Raw genomic sequence first — 24,272 nt, 5'->3', positions numbered from 1 at the left:
TCTTTTTTGGTACAGTTTATTCTCAGACATAGAAATTGCCCAAAAAGCAAGTTATCTTTCAAATCCCATGGGTGGTGGCTGTTAAATTTTAATAATGTGTTTCTTGCTGTGGGCTTTGTATAGAGAGTGGTATACAGCTTGTTTTCTTCTGCAATACTATGATTCATACCATGATTAGGAATAAAGTTTTTTTCAGAATTAGTTGACAGCACTGTGATTTTGAATTAAGATTGGACAGTTCTGCACACCATATATATATATACATATGAAAAAACTGTAAAAAAAACAAAAAACTTTTCTGTATGTAACGTTATCATAGTTATTACAAGCTAATTACGAGTATTATTGTTTTTTGGTGAAGAAACTGTTAATCTTGTACAAGGTATTGTATTTTCCTGTCTGACTGAGGATATATCTGATGAATCATCCAGATCAATGAACTTTTTCTTTGGCTCTCACATACATTTTCTATATCTGGGTTTACGATCTACCACATGTGGCGGTATATGTCTTTTACTCCCTTTCTTTGCGTTTTTACGTTTTGATTACTATTTCATTTTTTGTATCAAATAATTACAAAGATGGTCATAAAGAATGATGTCATTCGTAATTATTTGCTACAAAAAATGAAATAGTAATCAAAACGTAAAAATGCAAAGGAAGGGAGCAAAAAACATACTGCCACATGTGGTAGATCGGAAACCCTGATGACATCATTCATGATGACCATCATTATAAGTCTGTTTAGACTGGCATTTAATTTGTTTTTCATAGAATATATATAATGAGATAAAGACACACAGTGCCTACAAGGCCGCGTCTAATTAGCTTTGACTGCCTTCGACTAACTTCTTTGAGACATGTAAGTACTTTCTAATAACCGTGATTCACAGCTGTGATATTGGAGTTAATCTCTCCAAGGACTGATTATGCTATATAAAGCAGTCATGCTGTTATTCTTCCACCAACTTAATCTACGTTGGCGCACGTTTGTGTCTTTAAGACATTAAGTCGAGCGTCTTTGTGAAGTTATGTTCATCTCAGTATTAATCTATCGAGATAAATATTCCTCTGAAATGCCCTGCATCTTTTTACGGGAAACTGAATATACACCATTGAATAAATAATTTGTCTTTGACATATTCATTAATGCCCAAATAACAGTTCTGTCCCGGTTATCTTTGACACAAGGGGCCCAACAATTCCTTCTGACTTTGCGATTAGTCGTGCGAGTACTCTAAACATAGGGGTCATTTAGAGTGAGTTTTTTACTGATTTATTGTGTGATTCTTTTCCTAGTGCTTTAGATATCAGTGACTCCTTCGGAGCAATTCTTCACAGCTAATCGGTCTATTTTAGGACTATTAAGTGAGCGACTTTTTATTCATCCATGGCTATGTAACAAGTATTACCCATTGATATTTTGGTGACAGGTGATTCTCTTTCTTTTTTTATTTCAGCATGCACCTTTTCTAACAATAGAGATGGTCTTACATTTGGGTTTTCTTTATACACGCTATTTCCCGCATGTTTATTATTATTCTTTCTTACCACTGCAAGTGTTTGTGTATATTTTGTTTAGGTGATGTCCAATTCATGTTTAGTCTGTTGAAAATATATTTGTTATATTATGTATTTTTTTGAATATCTCATAGGAGGAGGGGTCTTTACCATACTCTTAAAAAATCTACAGTCCTGAAGATGGTCTCATTGACTTATAGAGACCGAAACATTGAGGTAATGACCAATTTCCTTTGAAAATGTATTAACACATGTGCTATTTGTAACTTTGTTTTACTATGCGACAGTTTCAAATACTGTATATAGGATTTGGACACATTGACATATGCGCCTTCAAGATCTGTAAAATGCATTCATAACCGCTGTCAATGTGTTGCCTGGGAATATTTGTTTTTGGGACCCCCTTTGTATATACATTATAAACTAAATACTTTTTAGAATATAAAATATGAATCTACACCTGCTTTTGAAAAATTGTCAATTTTTTAAATCTTCTTTACTTAATACTTTTCTTCCTTTTGGATTGAATTCTGAATAACTGTGAATTTCATTTTTGGTGTCATTTGACATTGAATTTGGAAAAATCAGATGAATCAATTCTTGGTGTGTCATAAGGAATTAATTGGGATTATCATGCTACTGTAAGCTTGAATGAGCAGGTTCTCAGGAGTAGGAGGTTGCGTCATGAAAACAAGAGCAACCAGAGCAGGTTTGTGCAATCATGCTACCGGTCTATTTACAAGTGAGCAAGAGCAAGGTTTATCCCAGATGCCCACGGGTGTCAGTGGGGGCTTTGTTGAATTGCAGCAAGGGTTCAGATGAGGTCTTCCTAGGGGTCAAAACTTTACTGAGGACATTGGTATTCACCTCAACAGATGGCAACTCTAAGCCCAGAAATTCAGCTGCTGGTGTGAGGACTAAAGCAAATGAGGCGGTCTCTACCGTTGAAGGACCAGGGGGAGGACCCAGCCCTCCCGACATCTGGGAAACCCAACAAGAAATTTTCATCGTATTGTAGGAGAAATTCATCTCCATCAGCTCCACTGTCACCAAAGGCTGGATGGTTTTGGTCCAAGCCCAATCCAAAAGTTGTTGGGAGTACTAGCAGAAAGCTCCAAGCAAAAAGTGCTGTTTTGTATGACTCAGTCAACTGGGGCCAGTCGTGTTACAACTGCTCCAGAATGAAACCTTGATAAAAGTCACAACTCGGTTTGGGGGTAGACACAGCAATAGGAACAGTGGTGTTCTCGGTCAGTGGGGCGACATCGAGGTGGCAGGAAAAGGCATGGATTGTGGTGTCAGACTTTTAACCTGGTATTATACCAAAACAAAGGTCCTTAGCTTATATAAGATCAGATTACTGACAAGCCCCAAGGAGATGCACCCGACCAACCCAGGCGGGTGTCTGACCACTCCATCTCTCATCCCCCCATTGGTAACTGGGGTCTTTGCCCACAAGACAGGGCGGTTGTATTTTAATTGTGCCAGACAGGCAAATGTTGATATTGTCAGTCCTGATGATGGTCCCACTAATATAGAGCATAAGGGATCGAAACGTCGACTTTTTACAGTGCTTTCACAAGCTGACTAATATGTCTAATCTTGTTGTGTCTAGCACTCTTTTGGCAATACTTAATTTGACACTGATTTAAAAGTGGCCAATAATGCTCATGTTTTGCCTGTAATTTCATGTTTATGTTGTCTTGTTCTTTTTCTCTCCAGTATGGTACAACATTGTGCCTTACAACCATTGTTCTAAATTGCTTACATTGATTGAAAAATAAAAAACCCTGTCCGGCTGGGCAGTGTACAAATATAGTCACCGACAATGGCCTAGATTTTATCTTCTTCCTGATCTTATATAAGCTAAGGACCTTTGTTTTGGTATAATAGAATTGATACCCACGGTCCTCAGCAAACTGTTTGAGTTCCCTTGTTCTAGAAAAAGACTTTTAACCTGGATCAGAAGGCACAGAGGATGGATCTGCAAGTGGTAACCTGACTGGAGGCTTCTGAGGATCCGTGGCACCGGAAGTCAGGACAGAGGGAGCTGTGGCAGGGTGCCAAAGAGTCACAAGATGGCTTTTTTGAAAGTTTTAATCTGTTGTGACATTGCAGCGAGCCCTCGAAATGCAAGGTATATCAGGATCAGCAGTGGGATTGGCACCATGGAGTAGGACTACAAGCGGAATCAAGGGGCAAGCTGACGTACTCTGGACCTCTCAGAGGGAGTGTGGTGAGAATAGGACGAGTCCCATAAGGCATTCTTAAAGAACTTCTTGTACTTAAACATGCCAGAACACTTGGACCGTGAAGACCACCAGTTGCTGGAGAAGTCAGAGCGGAACAGGTCTGTGCTCTCGACTTCAAGTGGTATTAAAGTGACTTCCTGCTGTGCTTGGTGATCTATATCATTATCACGGATCACCCTAAAATGCATACGTTCACACTAATCTCAAAATGTGAGGTTGTTACCCAAACATTTATATCAACAAGGGGGGAACAGTGGGCGGACTATATTTAACGGGGTCCAGTGTACATGTCCGAAAGACTAGTAACACAAGAAGAGTACAAAGTTCCGAGGAGCGACTGGTCCTGACCAGACGTTGCTGGGGGTAGGTTTGACGGCGAGGACCGCACGCCGCTTGGGTACCTTACTCACTGTTGCAGGTCCCACGGGAGCAGACTGCGGGGCACCTTAGGGAACTGCTTAGGGTCGCATCGCATAAGCAGGACCAATTGGCCTGCCTACTTATTGACCGCAAGGAATAAGGTTGTAATTTACATTCATTTACTTTTTTCACTGTGTAGTACTGAGCACTTAGGTCCTGAAGAATTGCCATGACGGCAAGAAACATGTTGACCGGACCTGAGGGTGGTAGATATTTTGTTGTGAATCTGTCTCAGCATATATCTCCCCTCCCACCCCTTTTTAATCAAGGGAGTTAGCCACGCCATTAAAGTTCTCTGTGGACTGACTCACCTTTTTTATTCACCACCACTTCACGACTACACTTTCACTTGCCCTCTCACACGCATGCACCATATGGCTGGAACAAAAGATCTCCGATAAAGAGCCCCTTCGTGGGTGCCCGTCAGACATTGCAGCGCCAGTCTGACGAGGAGCAGAACCCATATGATGAAGCATGACACCTAGCTTGCTGGGTGTGTGAGGGTTTTAGTTCCAAAAAGGGAACCCCCCTCCCTTTTCACCATCTTCTACGCTACTCACGCATTTACACTCACGTGTATTTCACACTCTCATCGGGGAACTTTGTACTCTTCTTGTGTTACTGTAACCCAAACATCACAGTCAGCTCGTTGGTATCTGTTACACACTTCTGCTTGTAACAGCCCCTATAAAGTTTTAACTCTGTAGTTTTAGGAGGGAACATGTTCCGTTGAACGCTGGAAAAAAGAATTCTGAGAAAAAAACGGCCCACTGAGGAGGAAAAGTAGAGAGCCAGCTCTGGGTCTGCATACAAAGGAGCGGAAAGAAAGCAACTGACGTCAGTGCACTTAGGTGGGACTTAATGCGGCTCCTGCTGTCCCTTCTATGGCTACTGAGAACAATCTTCCGGATCTGCTCTGGCATCTGGGGAAATTCTAAAGTGTAGAAATCTGTGGTTAGAAGCATCCATCAGAACTACAGTACTATGGTTCTGTGCTTCATATGACCTACTAGAGAAGAGAGACAGTCTATGTACCTGTGCTTCCTATGAGGTACAGAGGTGTAAGATACATACTTATGATTTTCTGTATTTCCTGTATGAGCTTTGTGTTCAGGCAAACATGTATTTATGAACAGGTATTTGTGGGACAGTGCTTCCTGTTCACCAAAGGAGACTATTTTAATGATCAAATCAGAGAATGGTGTGTATCAATAAAAGCCCTGTGCTGCCTATCTCGAGGCGGAAAGAACAGTTATTGTCTTTTCCCTTCTGGAAACAGTCCAACAGGGAGCGTGAACAGGCATTGGGGAGAGAAGTAATACATATCACTCTTATGGTAAAATATCAGATACATGATCCTGCAGTTTTCTTGACTATGATAATTCTGTTCTTATTGGTTTATCTCCTCTGCTCTCTGAACTGTGTACAGCTTATCCTTCCTCTCTGGTCACTACTTTAGCCTGTATTTTTGACCTTATAGGATATTATTGTTACTATTGCTCCACTCTCTGTATTCATGTAAAGCGCTCTGATAACCGCAAGGGTCATATTCGCGCTATACAAAACTATCAAAATAAATAAATACAATAAATCATAGGCTTGAAACTCAAGTCACTTCAAAGACAGGTCCTAAGGCGCATTTCATCCCACAGTGATTCCACCAAAGCTCCCTCTTTGACAGTTCGGACAATTCATGCTGTGGTCAGACTGGCATTTCTAAAGGAGAAAACAAATGGTTATAAAAATGCCTGCATGTGGGCTACAAAACAGCAGTACATCTACGATCATCCTTTACTTCTACGCTGCTGTAAATACTCCCATCGTACTATAGGGTCAACCTCGAGAGCTAATAATGTCAGTCATGCTAGTTTTAAATTCTTGCAGAGGTGCACAGAAAGAGGATGAGTGAAGGACACGAGATACTGAGAAATTCAGTACCACATTTGGCAAATCCAGAGGGAGCAGAAGAAACATTTTCAAATCACTGGACTGCACAAATGATCAATCAGCTGTCCTCACTGCAGGGAAAACAGCTTTGTGCCACCACAATACTAAAGCAAAATCAGATATTAACCAGTTCTAAATCCACTTGCATGACACCCCAGAACATTAAGAACATGCATTAAACAATTTCCTATCATTAGGCATCCAGATTGTGCGCACATGCTTACCTGTTCCAGAGAAGTAAAACATCATAATCAAATATGTCACAATGCCCAATCATCCCCATAAATGCATCATTTTATGAAACATTTTTTACAGTGTGAAGGAGAAACCCATTACCAAGCATGTGGCTTAGGTGGGATAATTGGAGGGCCAAAGTCAGCAACTGAATTCGAAAGGCACTGACAGACGGACATTTGATTGAGCGGACCATACATGAAGAGTGATGCGAGCCCTCAAATCAAGCCTCCTGCCATAGAAATGGCACTGCCAAGCCAGGGCAGTGCAGGCACCATACTACAAAGGTGCTGCCCATGGCCTGAACAATGGCTGACTTGACCACCCCTTCCAACCGCCCTCCGCAAACAGCTGAGATGAGCGGTTGAGAGCTCACCTTGGTGTAGTGGGTCCTGCTGATGCAGGTGTAGGTGTGAGTGTATGTGCGAGTGCTGGTGATGATGAGGAGTGACGTTGAACATCTGTAGCCGCGCCAACGGATCGTTGGACAGCGACGCCATCCGCTCGGCATGGATCCGCTCAGCCGCCAGTCTCTCGGGATAGCTCATGTCAGGCCGCAGCTGAGGGCCTGCCAGTGTGAGTCTCTCCCGCTCCAAGGGGTTCAGACCCGGATGGAAGGAAGCAAAGGGATGATGACCTGGAGATGGGGCCATGGCGAGCGCTCCATGTCGGGCGAAGTGTTCCATGGGGTTGGCAGCAGGATGGAGCTGGTCCAACTCTGGGGGTTTCACCTCGAAGCCGGGCTTCATCCTCTCTCGTAACTCCCTTTCCCGTAGCTCTCGTTCTCTCAGTTCACGCTCCCTCAGCTCTCTCTCTCGCATATTGGGGTCCATGTTGTAGAGACCAGGCATGTGATAAGCCAAAAGAGGATCATTAGGGTTCAGAGAAACGAAAAACGGGTGGTTGCGGTTGGTAGGAGACATGACATGGGGGCGGGCATACTCGCTTAGCGTCCGTAGGGCAGGGGTATCTGGTCCAATATAAGGTGGGACAGCAGCAATGGTCGTTGGTGGTGGCTCAAAGGAAGGCCTGATATGAGCGGATGTGCCATGCTGCCCGTCACCAAGGCGTCCTTCATGAGAGGAGCTGGATGCTTTCTGCTGTGAAGAAAATAAAGATGCATGAGGGTGGAAGGTTGGTGCAAGTTCAACTAAGGACAGAAGGACAAAGTACACAAACAGATGGAAATATAAACTTAGATTTCATAGAGCTCTTTGTGAAAAGGCATAGTACCAGTCAACTAAGAAATATCAATGCAACTTGTTCCAAGGAACCAGTTTCTGTGTGTATAAATGATCTTAAACACCAATGACTCTAGACATCAGATTTTCAACATATGTCTAGGACAACATGATCCAAACCAGTTAATCAAGATATCTGGATAAACTAGCTTTGTGTACAATTAATCTGAATTGAACCCATTTAAATATCATTACTAATCCTTAAAATCCGGTTGGACAACTTGTTACGACAAGGGGTTAAAAGCATCTCCACAATACTTAACCAAATGGCCAATTAGATTATCCGGTTATGTGTCACCAAAGCACGATGAGCAGTAAGTGTCACCGTAAATACACTCAATTAAAAATTACATATAGGTATGCAAGATATGAAGAGCAGACGCATGGTGTATATTAACAGGAAATTAGCACAAGGCCAAGATGGCCCCCAGAGAGGCGCAAAGCTCCAAATGCAGCATGGGGCCTTCTGTATCGGCAAGAATCCTGCCTGCATAAGCTTGGACAAACTCCTCCACGTGCAGATAAAACCACCCCTATTTGGTGGTCTGCAAGCAGGCTGGCCTATTGGGGCTGAATGTCTGTAGGTACCTCTAGCTGTGGGACCTAACTGGAAGTTGAGTCAGCTTGATCGACCTGGCTCCTGGGTCAGGCATGTGGCAGTACCTGTACTAAAGGCTGGGAGTAAGATCCGCGTTCACTAAGGAAACCGGAGGTGCAGTGAGGGATGAATAAGCACCTCCCCCTGTCCTGCTCGCTCCTTGAAGCAGCCAGACGGCTAATGGTGCAGAGTCCAGACCGAGAGGACCAGAGTTTGCAAGCGAAGGCAAGGCGCCGGCACAAGGCCTGCGGAGAAAACCTACGAATCCATCAATATTCAAAATGGGAACGTATATCTGGTATTGCAGATACAGTGGTGCTGTTGAATACTCCTCCGAGACAAAGCAAGGAGAATTTTAAAGCAGGAAGAGTTTAACAATAGGAGGGGAAAAAACACTACACAGGGCATTAAGATGGCAGTACGTTGAACAGACAAATGCATGGGGAGGGGGCGGTGTACAGATTTTACAGAGACTGTTGAGTGGCAAGCATAGGATGCATGAGGTCTCGAAACCAAAGGTTGCTCCCCACATTAGTCCCCATTATGGTCAATCAATTAACTGATGTACATTGTTGAGCTGGGGCGTAAGTACATTGAGTGGCTTGCTTTGCTCTGCAGTTTTCTTTCCCCTAAAAGGACAACGGTGGGGGGTGAATTTTTATGTGACCTAGACATAGTGCCTTTGTGCGAGGGGCATGTATTTTAATTGTATACATAATACTGTTAAGGATAGATACCGTCCTCCACTTCCTGACACTGAGCAGATAAGAGTGACACATAACTCCTAAAAATGAACTAAAAATAAACACCTACATGATGCATGTAGGATCGTGCCCTACAGAATAATAATGTTATACCCCGTCCATCAGGGACACAAGAATAGATCTGATGAATAGATCTAAGCACTTTTTTCAGAGAGCAGTTGGCATAGTATTTGGTTTGTATTCTTTCTTACCATAAGCCTCTCAAGATGGTGATAAAGAAGGGTAGGAGCAGGGCCTTGATCTCAATACGGAGGCTCTGCACGGAAGCACTGTATTGGGCTCCTTTCAAAGAGATCTTAGGTGACCATATCATGCATTACCTCACAAAGAATGAGGGGTATGCTAGATAGAATCATGGAATGTCTTTGAGGCAGTCATTTATGGGCACTGTATTTAAACCACCTGGGGCGTTAGGATTATGTTACACAAGGAAATGTTGGTCGCACAACTTGACATTTATCAAGCTGAAGCTCTAATGGTTACACAATCTGCCGCTGTACAGCAACTTCACAGTTGAGGATGTAAACACCATGATTTGCTGGGCAAGTTGGGGACAGTGGACTAAAGGGGATAAATATCAAAATAGCAGACAGAGGGAATCATGGCAGACAGAGTCCTGGCTTATTTATTGAAGTCAGGTATTTCTAGGCCCCAGATTGGTGTCATCAGGACTTCACGGGATAGTTATTAATTCACAAAAAGGTATTAAGGGCTTCATGGATACTACCGGTCATTTATATTGCTCTTAGAGGAGTAGAGCAATCTTCTCTATGCAACTATGTAGACAAAATTCCTGTTTCTCAGATCATTCCAATACAGCCCCACACACTGGAAGACCCACTACAAATTAAGGAAATACACAATGCTATTGCTCAAACAACATGAACAAAATGCCAGTAATAAGCGGATGAGTTCCAAGAAGCATATAAAGCCATACTTGCTACAAAAACCAGAAGAAAATAGCCATAGCTATGTATTTATCAGACAGCCAGCCTGGAGTATTGACAAGTCTATGAGAGAGGCACTAACATTGGGTCTTCCCTAAGCACAATTCCTTGGATGTTTGTTGCCATATAAATCACTTACTGAATATGAACTACAAGACTAAGTCATATATTGGCTAATACGTTATTTCATATAAGACAATAGTGCAGCCAGCCCAAAGTGGGTACAGACCTGCGAGAAATACTTTCTTTAATCTCAGATGCATGTTCTATCTGATAGATGGGGCCCCTGGAAGAGCAGGCTTGTAACTAGTGGGTCTTTGGCTACAGCGAAAGCTTTTGACACACTAGGTTGACCTTTTTTTATGTTTAATCTTTAAGAAAATAGAATGGGGCCAGTGCTTCTGGGGTGGGTCCAGTTGAAATTAAATGAAGCAGATAGCAAGAGAGCAAGGACAGGCTTGACCATATTGAAACAGATGGAAGTTCACAGAAGCACCAGGCATAGGTGTCCTTTGCTTTGGCTATAGTACCGCTGGGGTGTTAGACACCGGGGCCCTAGAATGGTTAATTAAATTAGCGGACAGGTGGCAGATTGCATCACTGTACACTGATGACACTCTTGTTTACCTACAAAGGCCTTGAGAAACTTAGCAAGCTTCAATGGTTGTACTGGATGAATTCAAGAACATGTCCATCCTTAAAATAAACCAGGCTAAATCATGCTTGTTTCGGCTTAGTCAGGGTTTGATTAACCACCCTGAAGACTTCCCATCCTCAAATCTGGAGTGGAGGCCCAATATGTCTACTTAGGAGTAATCATGTACCAATCTCATCAAGGGTAATTTGGGACAGTTCCTTGTGGCCACGTCTCAATCCCTACTCTTTTGGACTGCTCTTCCACTTCCCCATGTTGGCTGAGTGGCAACTGCTAAGATGCTGGTACTGCAGAGGCTGCTATATTTATTATCAACCTTACCAGTGGTGCTCAAGAAACCATTTTTTGTGTAACTGCACAGTGGTTTGTCCGATTTGATTTGGGTCAGTAGTAGTAAGAGAGTGAGGTTACCCAAGGTACAACTGCCCATAGTGGAGGGTGGGCTGGGAGCCCCAAATTATGAGCTGTAAGAAACAGCAGCTTAATTGCTGGGGCCCATGTGGAGGCAAGACAACACAGACATACAAAAAAGAACTGACTTGTTTGGTCCCTTACAAGGAAGGGCTTTTCTAGATTGGCTAATGAGCCCTTTGCCATTATTTATTAAGTTAATTACATTTGCAACAGTGGCAACGGCCTATTTGCACAAATACGTAATAACAAAGGGTCTGCTGCCACCATACACACCACAGGTGCCATTGTAATCACTGCCAGGATTGAAGCTGGTGGCAAGGATTCGTGATAAACGGCCATGGATAGAAGCAGGAGTGACTGTGTAAGGCAACACATGAATATGACCTGCTGCATACAGTTCAAGATATTGTGGAAACATATGGGATGGGTACAGGCCAATTTCAAACTTAAAATGCTCTGGAACACAAACTCATTCTGATATGGGATCAGACCCGCACTGAACCTGAAGGTTCTACAATAATGCTTAGTTCACTTTGTCCTGAGGGTGATAGAAAACCGGCATTAACAATTTTATATACTACATCTCCAAGCACTACTGTAGATACAACAAACATCAGGGGGCTACACAGAGAAACTGCATGGGGATTGCTAGATTTGAAGGACAATGGGTAGACAAACTGTAATTAGTACAGTAGGTATTGAGAAATCCTAAAGTATGTCCAGTTTAATTTTCTATTCCAGACTTACCTTCCTCTGGGGCATATGATTAAAGCACAGTGTTCGAAGTGTCCCAGATGTGGACATATTGAGGCACATTTTTATCACATAGTGTGGGACTGTCAAGTGATATTCAAAGCTTGGTCAAGGGTGGTTAAAGTGGTTTCAGAACTTGGCGGAAGAGACCGAAATCCTGAACCCTAGTTGTGTCTACTGAAACTAAAGCCCGGAACAAAAAAGAATAAATATGAGGAACGGTTCATAGAATTGGCATTTGCATTGTTTAAGTGGAGCACTGACCTAGCCTAGAAGTCGCCTGAGGCCCCAGATATAAACTACTGGCGTCAGGATTTTAAGCCAGGCAAGGGCAGAAGCAGATATATATCACTTGATCTGCAAGCAACGGGGAAAAGGTTTAGCTGTTGCAGGTTAGGATACTCACCTAGCACAGATGAAAGCCTGATCCGATGGTAGACCACCCTGAAGACTCAGACAAGTTACGTTCTATGGGCACATAGTGACTGTTGTAGCTGTATTACTGATGCAGTGCCCCTATGCCAGTAGGGTGGGCGTTCCCGGTAGGGATGGATGGTTGGAGGTGATACTGTGTTTACTCCAGACAGGGTAGTGTCCATGGTGTTGGTAGGTCACACAAATAGTTATATTGCACATGCTTGTGCCGGCTAATGAGTGGGTTGGGGTCCCCATAAATTAGTTCCCAGTAGTTGTATTTTATGTAAGTAAGACTACTAGAATGTGGCTTACTACTACTGTAGATGTTCTCAAATGGGTTACTCTGCCTGGTCACGCACACTGTTCATGCAGATTCAGTTATAAATTGATATTTGTATAGCGCACTACTCACCCGCAAGGGTCTCAAGGCGCTTGTACGAATACCGCTGTGGAACCCATCCTGGCTTTCCCTGTGAGGTGTCCACTCCTGGGCACCCCCAAGGTGGAGGCCAGGCATCCTTAGCGTTGTGGGGGCCGTTGTGGAGATTAAGCAAGCTATTGCCCAGAGTTGCAGAGTGGGACTTCATGATTGGAATAGGCACCGAGGCGAGAATTATCAGGTCCGTGGAATTTTTGAGCCCAAGACCCGCCGAGGCGGGGAATTGAACCCTGGTCCCGGGCTAGACCTCTGCATCAGGGTCTGCCGCTCTAACCATTGAGCCACAGTTCTCCACCATGCACCATATCTGCATTTATGTCCTGATTGTTAAACATACATTTAAAAACTAAATAAATACTGGGAAATAAAATATTAACATGAAAATAAGTTACAAGGAAAGAGCACAAGACATACATCAAGAAAGTAACATCGAGACAAATCCAAACACAGGCAAATGAGCCAGATAAGACAGTGCAACATTCAAGCTAATAATTGAGACTGAAAAAAGGGGGCATGGAATAGGAAGCAAACATAAGAAATTAAGTTACTTACCTGTATATGAATTTATCCAGTATTGGCATCTTTCATAGATTCACACGCTTGAATCATTCCCCATCGTTCAAGTGGGAGTACCATGGTACTATAGTAAAGCAGTATGTATAATTAACATAGGCTATAATGGCACAAGGTCATACACTGACCTAAAAAGGACCAAACTTTAAGTATGGCCAATCAGGTGGTAGCACCCTCTCAAACACTCCCAAGTGAGGCTGATTCCCTCAGATTTTCAAGCATAAGTGGGAATAACATCCCTAGTTATAAGAGGAGTCTTTCAGAGGAGGAGGGGGTATCACATGTGAATCTTTGAAAGATACCAATACTGGATAAGAAACTCCTCTGTTTAAAGAGGCTCAGACATCTGGGTGTCTAGAGCGGCACAAGACATCTGGGTGTCCAGAGCGGCACAAGACATCTGGGTGTCCAGAGCGGCACAAGACATCTGGGTGTCCAGAGCGGCACAAGACATCTGGGTGTCCAGAGCGGCACAAGACATCTGGGTGTCCAGAGCGGCACAAGACATCTGGGTGTCCAGAGTGGCACAAGACATCTGGGTGTCCAGAGCGGCACAAAATATCATAATGCTCTTTACAATATGGGAGATAAAGAATCTATTGATATAGAATCCTCAGACACACCTGAGTATGTCCTCGATCTTGATGAAGATGATCAAGAATTTTACAATCCAGAAGAGGAACTCCCATCATCCTCTAAGGACATTACCCGTGACCCCTCAGGGGAAGAAATGTTTTCCCCATTAAATCTGAAACACCCAAGAAGTTCTGAGTGGTTCCCTCAGGACCACGTTGCACTATTCATTAAAAAATGGATAAGAAACCTCTTAGAAAGGGGCACTCGTAACATCCTTAGACCTGAATGCTCTAGACCTCCTACTGAGGATAAAAGCTGCTACGCCCCTAATTTGGACCCTGAACTCATTAAATTCCTATTCAAACTTGGACGTGATCCAAGAAAAGGGATGGAAAAATCCCTGAAAGTGTGCCAAGATCGTCTTCTCGACATACTTGGACCTTTCATGTGTTGCTATTGTTTTATTCTGGAACCTTTTAATATTGTGATATAAGCGGCTGCTTGGACTGCATTAAAGGAATAATGCATAATGTCAGCCTCCGTGTCTTTAATGAAATCTAGATTCTCTAGTCATGTTAATATGAGGATCGCAATTTCAACTGTCTCAGCATGCAAAAAGTAGTGTTTCAAAAGATGGTAAATAAGTTTGGAAAGAACAATATTTAAGTCTCAAGTTGCTTAAGTACCACTTAGTGGGATGATTCATTTAGGATCTTCCATAAAAGCCTTTATTAGTGGTTTCCTAAAAAATGGGTTTGTTGGCTGTAAACATGCAGCTTGTTCAGACCTGTAAGACCAGGCTGGTTTTTACAATATCAAAAGTAATTTATTGATATCTTGGACTGATGGCTATAAAGGATCACCACGAATGCCAACATTTCCACTTGGTTAATTAACCGTGTTCATACTTCTTCAAGAATGTCTGTACACTTTTTGGAAACCGGAAGAAACCAAATGTTAAGATTTCAGGTGAAACATCATGAGAAGCAATGAGCTGCAAGTTGTCTGCATACTGGCTGTACAAATTATTATCATTTGGTAAGCTACAGAATGGAAGCATGTTTTTTTAGCAAGAGGGAGAGCAATGGCTGACATGAGGAAGCGATCAGGACAATTGTCCCTACAACTGGACACATTTGATGCATGCCAATTAGTAGACCAGGAAAAAAGCAAATGTCCCATAAGTAACCTATTCACAGAGCATTACCAGGTGAGTGGTGCTGTGAAAACCTACAAACGTAACTGACATTTTCTGATGGTGCAGGTTACAAACCGATCCATTTGAGGGGTCTGCCACTTGAGAAACATTTTTTTGAGAAACCTTGGGGCCCTATTCACAAAGATAAATATGCATGTGTAGAGTTACTCATGTGTAACTTTACTGTTACACCTGGGAGTCGCTTTACTACGTTTCCTCTTCACTATTTCTAAATATAAGGTTGCCTTTAGGTGTAGACTTGCATGTCTTGACCACCTTAAAACAGGGGTGAAGACACATTTGGAAAGTGTAAAGTTAGTAAAAGTAACGTTTTACACATAGGCTGAGGTCTATGCCACGCGAGCAGAGCTATCCCTAAGATAAAGTATAGGGGAAAATTATAAAGTTTATTAAACTTTAAAAGAACACAAATTTAATGTAAATATCAGTGTAAAATAATTCTTAATGTTTAGATTAAACATAGAACACAAAATAAAACGCTACAGCACATTTACTTAGCAGAGTAGAATTAAAAAAAGAATCGAAAAATATTTTTAAATATTACACCTACAACATTTTTAGTTTTACTTACTATGCATTACAATGTACTCAAGTGTATATACAGATTTTATTTTTAAATTTGAAAGGTTTAATAACATTTTAAATAAAAAACTACTACATGCTTATTGATTTATTGAGATATATATATATATATATATATATATATATGTATATGTATAAAAATATATTTTATTTTTTTACAACTTGGCATGGATAGCTCTGAGCTAATCCTATGCTTAAAGACCTTGCTGTAGAAATGGTAAAAGACTTTGTCCCTTTTTTATCTCGGCGTGGATAGCACTGTGCTAATCCTATGCTTAAAAACGTTGAAAAGCAGACATTTGAGGTGAGCAAATTTAGAGTGTCGCTGGTGTTGAGGGTGGTCTATACAGGAGCTGCCTTCCACCTAAACTTCTGTTTCTTTTTTGCATAATGTATGCATCAGTCTATGCTTGACTTATACTGGGTGCTCCGTTGTGTCTGGACAAAAGCTAAACCTCCCTGAAGAGCTGTAATGACAGTGAAACACGTGTAAGGGGTTGCTTTTATTCATTTCAGGTTGACTTGGATGGTATTTTACCAATCCAAAGCTGTAATATTGTGCCTGGAGTGGTAAGGAAAATGCTACTTACCAGTATGCATCTGTTCTTGGCATGTAGGGTTGCAGAGCCACACACTAGTGCATAGATCGCCATCTGTTGGTGGGCCCGGATGATTACACTTTGTTGTTGTCTTGGAAGAGTCTTTGTTTGGTAGGTGACTCCTCCTGTAGATCGTTGTGCGCATGGGCGTCAACTCCATCTTCAGATTGTTTTTCGCCATTGCGAAAATGATGGAGTTGTAAGAGTACAGAAAAAGATGTCCATGTCTTGTGTATCTAATTAAGATATTACTGGAACAGATATAGGTAGCCGGGTGGGCGTGTGTGGCTCTGCAGCCCTACATGCCAAAAACAGATGCATACTGGTAAGTTGAATTTTCCGTTCGAGGCATGTGGGCTGCAGACCACACACTAGTGCATTGATTGCATAGCAGTTTTCTCCCTTAGCGGCGACCACCAGTATCTGTTGCAGTAGTTTGAAATAATGTCTTGAGTACAGACTGGCCCACACCAGCTTGTTGTTTTGCTTGCACATCTACACAGTAGTGTTTTGTAAATGTATACGGTGTAGACCATGTAGCTGCTTTACAGATATCATCTAGGGGTATATTTCTTAGGAATGCCATAGATGCCCCTAATTTACGGGTGGAATGAGCCCAAGGGGGAATGGATATAGTGTGTTTCGCTTTTTGGTAACAAATTTCAATGCAATTAACAATCCACCTTGCAATCCCAGATTTTTAAATGGGATTAGCTTTATGTGGAGGAGAAATGGACACAAACAATTGTTTTGTTTTATGAAATGGTTTTGTCCTATCAATGTAGTAGAGGAGTGCTCCTTTTACATCTAATTTATGCAGAGCTCTTTCCGCAACTGTTTGTGGTTGAGAAAAGAATACTGGCAACTCAATAGATTGGTTGAGGTGGAACGGTGAAATGACTTTTGAAAGGAATTTTTAGTTTGTTTTAAGAACCACTTTGTTATGATGGAGTTGTATGAATGGTTCTTGAATTGTTAATGCCTGGATCTCACTTACTCTTCTGAGTGAGGTAATAGCAACTAACAAAGCAACTTTCCATGTAAGGAACTGTAATTCACACTTATGCAAGGGTTCAAATGGAGGACCCATAAGTCTAGTGAGAACAATATTTAAATTCCATACCAGGGAGGGTGGTATCCTGGGAGGAATTATTCTTTTGAGTCCTTCCATAAACGCTTTGATGGCAGGTACTCTAAATAATGACAAATGTTGTCTGTTTTGAAGGTAGGCTGCTGTAGCAGCAAGATTTAACCTGATTGAAGAGTACGCTAAACTACATCTTTGTAGATGGAGTAGGTAACATATAATATTTTGGATAGAAACATCTAATGGGTTAATGTTGTTATTTGTACAATATACAACAAACCTTTTCCACTTGGCTGCATAGCATGCTCTAGTCAAGGGGCGTCAAGCTTCTCTTATGACATTCATGCAATTTGGCAGAAGATTGAGGTATCCAAATTCTAAGACCTCAGGAGCCAAATCACTAGGTTGAGCTGCATTGGGTCTGGATGCATGATCTCTCCATGGTTCTGTGTCAGTAGATGTAGAGAGAGTTTTAATTTTTGATGTGGCACTACTGAGAGTTCTAGTAGTGTGGTGTACCATGGTTGTCTTGCCCACGTTGGTGCTATGAGAATCAATGTGAGGGAACGTTGCTGTAACTTGCGTACCACTAACGGAATTAGTGGGAGAGGTGGAAAAGCGTACGCAAATTTGTTCGACCAACTCCTCCATATCGCATTGACTTTGGACAATGGGTGTGGATATCTGGCGGCGAAGCTTGGGCATTTGGAGTTGTGGTGTGTGGCGAACAGATCTATCTCTGGTCGGCCCCACTTGTGAAAGAAAGGTTGATGAACTTGAGGATGAAGTTCCCACTCGTGTATCTGTTGTCTTTGACGACTTAACAGATCTGCAACTTGATTGTGAACTCCTGATAGATGTTCTGCTAACAGAGATTTTTTGAGGAATGGCCCACCTCCATATGCTCTGCGCCAGCTGGGAGAGCTGTAAGGAGTGTGTTCCTCCCTGTTTTTGGATGTAATACATGGCTGTCATATTGTCGGTACGGACTAGTACAACCTTGCATGATCGGGAACGTTGAAACGATTTTAAAGCTATAAAAATTGCTAGCAACTCGAGATGATTTATGTGGAGTAGCTTTTGTTGCGGTGTCCATGTGCCCTGTACTGTGTGTGCTTCCAAATGCGCTCCCCATCCTGTGAGAGATGCGTCAGTGGTTAGCACCACTTGTGGAACAGGCTCTATGAACGGCCGGCCATTGGAAAGGATTTTGGTGTTCCACCACTGCAGAGAGCGATGTGTCCGGTCGTCCACCACCACCAGATCTGTTATCTGTTGTTGAGGCTGATTCCACTGACTTGCTAAGCACTCTTGTATGGGGCGCAGTTGGAGTCTTGCGTGTGGCACTATGAAAATGCAAGATGCCATAGTTCCGATTAATTGCATGAACACTCAAGCTGGCAGTAAGTGTTTCAGCTGGAATTTTTGTATAAGAGCTTTCATACTTTGTATCCTTGTTGGATTGGGGGATGCAATTGTTTTGGAGGTATCTATTGTGGCACCCAGATACTGTTGAGACAGGGATGGTTGGAGATGTAACTTTTTTTGATTTACTGTGAATCCTAGCTTGTGTAACAGGCAGATGGTCTGATGCGTGTGCTGTACACATTGGTGGTATGACTTGGATTTTATTAACCAGTCGTCTAGGTATGGGAAGACATGAATGTTGTCCCTTCTTAAATGTGCTGCTACTACTGCTAGACACTCTGTGAAAACTAGAGGTGCTGTAGTTACTCTGAAAGGGAGTACTTTGAACTGGTAATGTGACCGTCTAGTACGAACCGAGGGTACTTCCTGTGAGCTTGATGGATAGGAATGTGGAAGAAGGCGTCCTTGAGATCTAATGTGGCAAGGAAGTCGCCTTGTTTTAACAGATGCAGAACCTGCTGTAATGTGACCATATGGAAGTGGTCGGACTGTATGTAAAGGTTTAGGGGCCTTAGATCTAGTATAGGTCTGAGGGAACCGTCCTTTTAAGGTATGAGAAAATATAGGGAGTAAACTCCTGTGTTTTGATGGTGTTTTTGGGACTGGTTCTATTGCATTCTTTTGCAGTAGAGATGCAACCTCTTGTTTTAGGAGTGTGAGATGCTCCTGTTACATGGGAAATTGTCTGGGTGGTATTGTTGGAGGAGTGGAAGTGAGTTCCAGGCAATAACCTGACTGAATTATTTGTCTTACCTACCTGTCTGTGGTGATGCAGTTCCAGACAGGTAGGAAAGGTTATAATCTCCCCCCGACAGGAGTGGAATGGTCTGGGGGGATGGGAGGGAAGTCACTGTTTGGGAGTAGAGGCATTGCGGCTGTTGTTGCCTCTGCCTCTACCTTTATTGTTGTTACCTCTATATCCTCCTCTGTAATAACCTCTACTGGGTGAGGTTTGGGTGGGAGCTTTATAAGAAGAGGAGGTGTTGTCAGTTTGAAAACCTTTAGAGTCGCCCCTGTAAGAGGAGCAACGAAAGGACGCTCAGTGGGTCTGAGTTTGTAAGGCTCCCATGGATTTTGCAGTATCAGTATCTTTTTTCATTTTCTCTAGTGCATTATTAACTGTTGGACCAAAAAGATGTTGCTGGTCAAAAGGTTGATTTAGAATACTGGCCTGTACTTCTGGCTTGAACCCAGAGATGCATAACCAGGCATGTCTACGTAATAGTACTCCTGTATTTATTGCTCTAGAGGCTGTGTCAGCAGCATCTAACGCACAGCGTATTGAGGTATTGGTAATGACCTTGCCTTCCTGCATTAAATCAGAAGCCTGGCTTTATATTGTTCTGGTAAATGTGCCATAAGTGTTTGTAGCTCATCATAAGGAGCTCGATCATATCTTGCTAACAATGCTTGAGTGTTAGCAATTTTCCAGACATTGGCTGCTTGTGAGATGCTGAGTTTTCCTGAAGCATCTAAAAGCTTGGACTCTTTATCAGAGGGTGGAGCATCCCCTGTTGGCTGCGAGTTAGCTCTTTTCCTCTCATTTGATACTACTAATGAGTCTAATGGCAGCTGACCTTTGATGTATGCTGGGTCAGTTGGAACTGCTTTATACTTCTTTTCTAGTCTGGGGTTAATTACCCTGGCTCTGACTGGGTCTTTGGATACCTCTGGTACATGTTTTACCACTCCATTAAGTATAGGTAATGTGGTTGTGGTTTTATGTGACAACAGTAATGTATCCATAATGAAGTCTTCTTCCACTGGATCTGTATGTAAGTCCTCTCCATGAAAAGTAGCCGCCCTATAAATGAGCTGTGTAAACCCAATAGTGTCATCTGGAGGAGATGGTGTAGAAGGGTATGCGTCATCTTGTGGCAGATCTGGTGCATCTGGCGCATTATAATCTTCCCAGGGATCATCTGATGGCCCAGGAATATTGTCTGGGTCATCTATGTGATGCTCACTTTCTACCCCATGTGAATAATTGTTTTCATCGTTATCATCCTCTGGTGTAGGGCTATGTGAGATGGATGGTGAGTGTGAATGAGAAATGTATATTGGTATCTCTAGCAATGGTGAAGGAATTCTTATGGGGAAGTTTAAGCATGTTTTTAAGAGGAACTGGAGGTGGCTTGGGAGAGTCCATTTTCCTCTTTTCAGGCACTGTAATTATATGTCCAGTCTTTGGATGAATATGAAGAGTCTTTTTTTCTGGATCTTGGCGGAAAAGCTCTTCTGCGGAAATATCCTTTTTCGGTGCCAATTTGTGTTGCTTGGGACCGAATTGCTTAGAAGGTTTTACAGTGTCTATTGCGGTCTTTGGAGCAGATCTTGGTTTCGGTTCCGAAGACTTGGTGTCATGTTTCTTTATCAGATCGGAGCTCTTCGGATCCAGAATTACTGGTCCCGAAGCGCGTTTGGGATCATCGACCTTCTGAGCCAAAGTGTGTTTCGGTGCCGAGGTGGGCATTGGGTCGACTTTTTTCAGAACCGGAGTTGTCTTCTGTTCGATAGCCTTGGGAACCGCTTTAGGTGCTGAGCTGGTTTTCGGCTCAAGCGGTTTTGGTACCGAGGGCTGCTTCGGTGCCAGAGTTAGTTTTGATTTGAGGACCTTCTGCTTGTCGGGACCGACAGACTGACTCGAGCCAGGGGAAACACCCATTACATCGAATATATCGCATCTCGCTGCCATTGCAACGCGACTATTACATCGCGGCCCGCATCACAATGCATGTCATCAGGACGCATGGTAGTGCATCGTAATAACATATACATTGTTAACGATTACATCGCAAGTGAAACACATGGAAATGTGAAATCTAAACAAGCAGCAACGATGCCAAACACATGGAAATATAAACAAGCAGCGAAGCGCAGAATTGTGTTTATTTGGATGCCAAACACCAGAATTGTGTTTATTAGGATGCCATGCCAAACACATGGAAATAATATATAAAGTGTATTGGTTCATAGCGCATAATTGTGTTTATTTTTTATAGCGCAGAATTAACACCAGAATTGTGTTTATTATGATGCCATGCCAAACACATGGGGAATAATATATAAAGTGTATTGGTTCATAGCGCAGAATTGTGTTTCTTTGGATGCCAAAAACAAGCAGCAATGATGCCAAGTGTATTGGGTTTACTTTTAATAGCGCAGAATTGTGTTTATTTTTTATAGCGCAGAATTGTGCCAAGGTGTGCGAAAAAACGTCCAATTAATAAACAACTGCAAATATTTACATATATATGTTATAATTACCGAACATTAAGATATATATGTTAAAATTAACACATCAAGGATTAATGGGTGGATGGATGCATGATGGGTGGATGGATGCATGATGGGTGGATGGATGCATGATGGGTGTGTGGATGGATGGATGGATGCATGATGGGTTGGTGGATGAATGGGTGGATGGGCGCATGATGGGTAGATGGATGCATGATGGCTGGGTGGATGGATGGATGGGTGAGTGGGTGGTTGGATGGATGCATGATGGGTGGACGCATGCTATAACATCGCATGGACCATTACGTCGAATAAGTAAGTCGCCTGACCCACTAAAATAAAAGAAACTTACAAGTGCTTCTTTTTTATGTTGCTGATTTATGAATATGATTTATGTGGGTGGACAACAGGGGAATACGTGAAATACGTGCAAATGGCAGGCCCCGCACAAAGGGCGAGGATGTGGCAACACAGCTAGCGCTGCCGACTTTGGTGCTGGGAACCAAGGTTCGTGCCTCGACTGACCCACTAAAATAAAAGAAACTTACAAGTGCTTCTTTTTTATGTTGCTGATTTATCATTTATATTTTGTATGCATTTTAATCAGAAACATTAAAAAAAGCACTTGTAAGTTTAATTTTTTTGTGGATTAGGCGAGGCTCGAACCTTAGTTCCCAGCACCAAAGTCGACAGCGCTGTGTGGCCACATCCTCTCCCTTTGTGCGGGGCCTGCATTTTGCACGTCTTTTACTTATTCCCCTGTTGTCCACCCCACCAATCACTTATTCCCCTGTTGTACACCCCACCAAAATCCAAATCAGCCAGATGAACTTTTATTTATGTAGAGCAGTTAATCTCCCTTAAAAAGGTTGCCTTCCCTATACAATGTACACAGCAGTATGAATTACCCCCATGTCACCGGAACAATGTTATAAGCAGAGATTACGCAATATCTGCCATTTAAAATTATATTAGTCGGTCTAAGAGCTGTCGCCTTCGCATCATTATTGCGGCAGGCCATTTACAATTTTATTAAGAGTGCACTACATGAAGTGTGATCGTGCTACCGGACATGATTAAATGTCGTCTGTTATTGTCTTTGTAACACCTTATCATTTACATAAAATACAGGTATTCTCCTCACCTCCAAACAATCACTGCTTTCACCCTTAACCTGTAATAGACGAATAGCTATGGCATAGCAATGACGCCAAAGGCCCTAATACAAAAAAAAAGAAACAGTGGCCCCTCAGCCAGACCAGTGAGAGTATCCAAGGCCCGTCCATTGGCAGAGGGAGATTAAGTGACTTGCCCAAAATCACAGGATGTTGAGCCGGAGCCGAGACTAGAGTCCGGGTTTCCAGCTCCCGAGTCGGCAGCTCTGGCCACTACGCCATAGACAGCTAGAATTGGGATCTACATATACTCCCCCAGGGCAACCCTAGAAGTACACAGGACTGGGGTAAGGAGGTAATATCCAAACAGAAAGACACGTGGAACTTTGAAAAAGAAGGGAACCTCGTCTAATCGTTAGAGGAATGCACAACCTGATCACAGTTTGAGCACTAGTGTCATATTGTAGCGCTTATACATGCAGTATAATGTGATATGCGGCACCATGTTTCGTCCTGTACTTTTCCTGATTGGACTTTTCTGTTGAATTGAAGACTGCCGAATGAGCTGGGGTAGAAGCAGGTTCACGCGGCAAATACAAAAAAATGCGTTGTTTTGCCCTGCGACGTGATGTTCTGCGGTGTGATGTTCGGGCCAATGGGAAGCAATGCAGTCGCGTTGCAAAAGTCGGCGATGTCTTTGTTCACGATGTAATGGACGGGGCGATGTGATAGACTCGATGTTACAGCGCGCGATCAGTGTGACCGCGATGTAACGTCATACATCCCGAGCCAGAGTCGACTGGAGGCTTTTTTGTATTGTTCTTTGCCGAGCCAGAAGGCGGGGCGTCGGAAGGTTTTGGTCGGTGTGCACCCGGACCGGGAGGTGGAACCGAAGCCTGTCCAGGTATGGGGGGGTGAACAGGGTCGACGCTTGTACTCACGACCTGTTGACTAGCTGGAAGAAGAGTCTCGTCTTCCAATTGTCCCTTGGCTCCGGAAGCTGAATCCTCTGCTTCAGAAACAATGTCGTCCTGCTGCTGTTCTTCGGACTCTAGATCGATTGGAGCCTAGTCTATGTCGAAGACGACTGCACCATGACTCTGTGAGCTCGACGGTCCCTGATGGTTTTCTTGGACTGGAACAAAGCGCAGGTCAGGCAATCTCGTGCTCTGGGGACAAGCACAGGTTGCAAACCTCATGAAGATCAGTGTGGGGAAATGTGTGTCCACACTGAGGGCACTTCTTGAAGGGTGT

General features: G+C 42.9%; 1 protein-coding gene across 22 annotated transcripts in view; it reads right to left on the bottom strand.

Moving 5' to 3' along the window:
- Positions 1-24,272, bottom strand: part of RERE (arginine-glutamic acid dipeptide repeats) — a 1,170,479-nt gene that overhangs the window by 99,380 nt on the left and 1,046,827 nt on the right. For 15 of the 22 annotated variants that reach the window (XM_078642320.1, XM_078642322.1, XM_078642314.1 and 12 more), the window contains one exon: positions 6,751-7,474. In XM_078642320.1, the coding sequence (XP_078498446.1) occupies positions 6,751-7,474 (724 nt within the window). The remainder of the gene's footprint in view (positions 1-6,750; positions 7,475-24,272) is intronic. The other 7 variants (XM_078642327.1, XM_078642330.1, XM_078642316.1 and 4 more) reach the window with 1 other exon arrangement.

This window comes from Lissotriton helveticus, chromosome 5_1 (genome assembly GCF_964261635.1).
Source record: "Lissotriton helveticus chromosome 5_1, aLisHel1.1, whole genome shotgun sequence".
Lineage (NCBI taxonomy): Eukaryota > Metazoa > Chordata > Amphibia > Caudata > Salamandridae > Lissotriton > Lissotriton helveticus.
The sequence above is the reverse complement of the archived record's forward strand: the minus strand, read 5'-3'. Positions and strand labels throughout refer to the sequence as shown.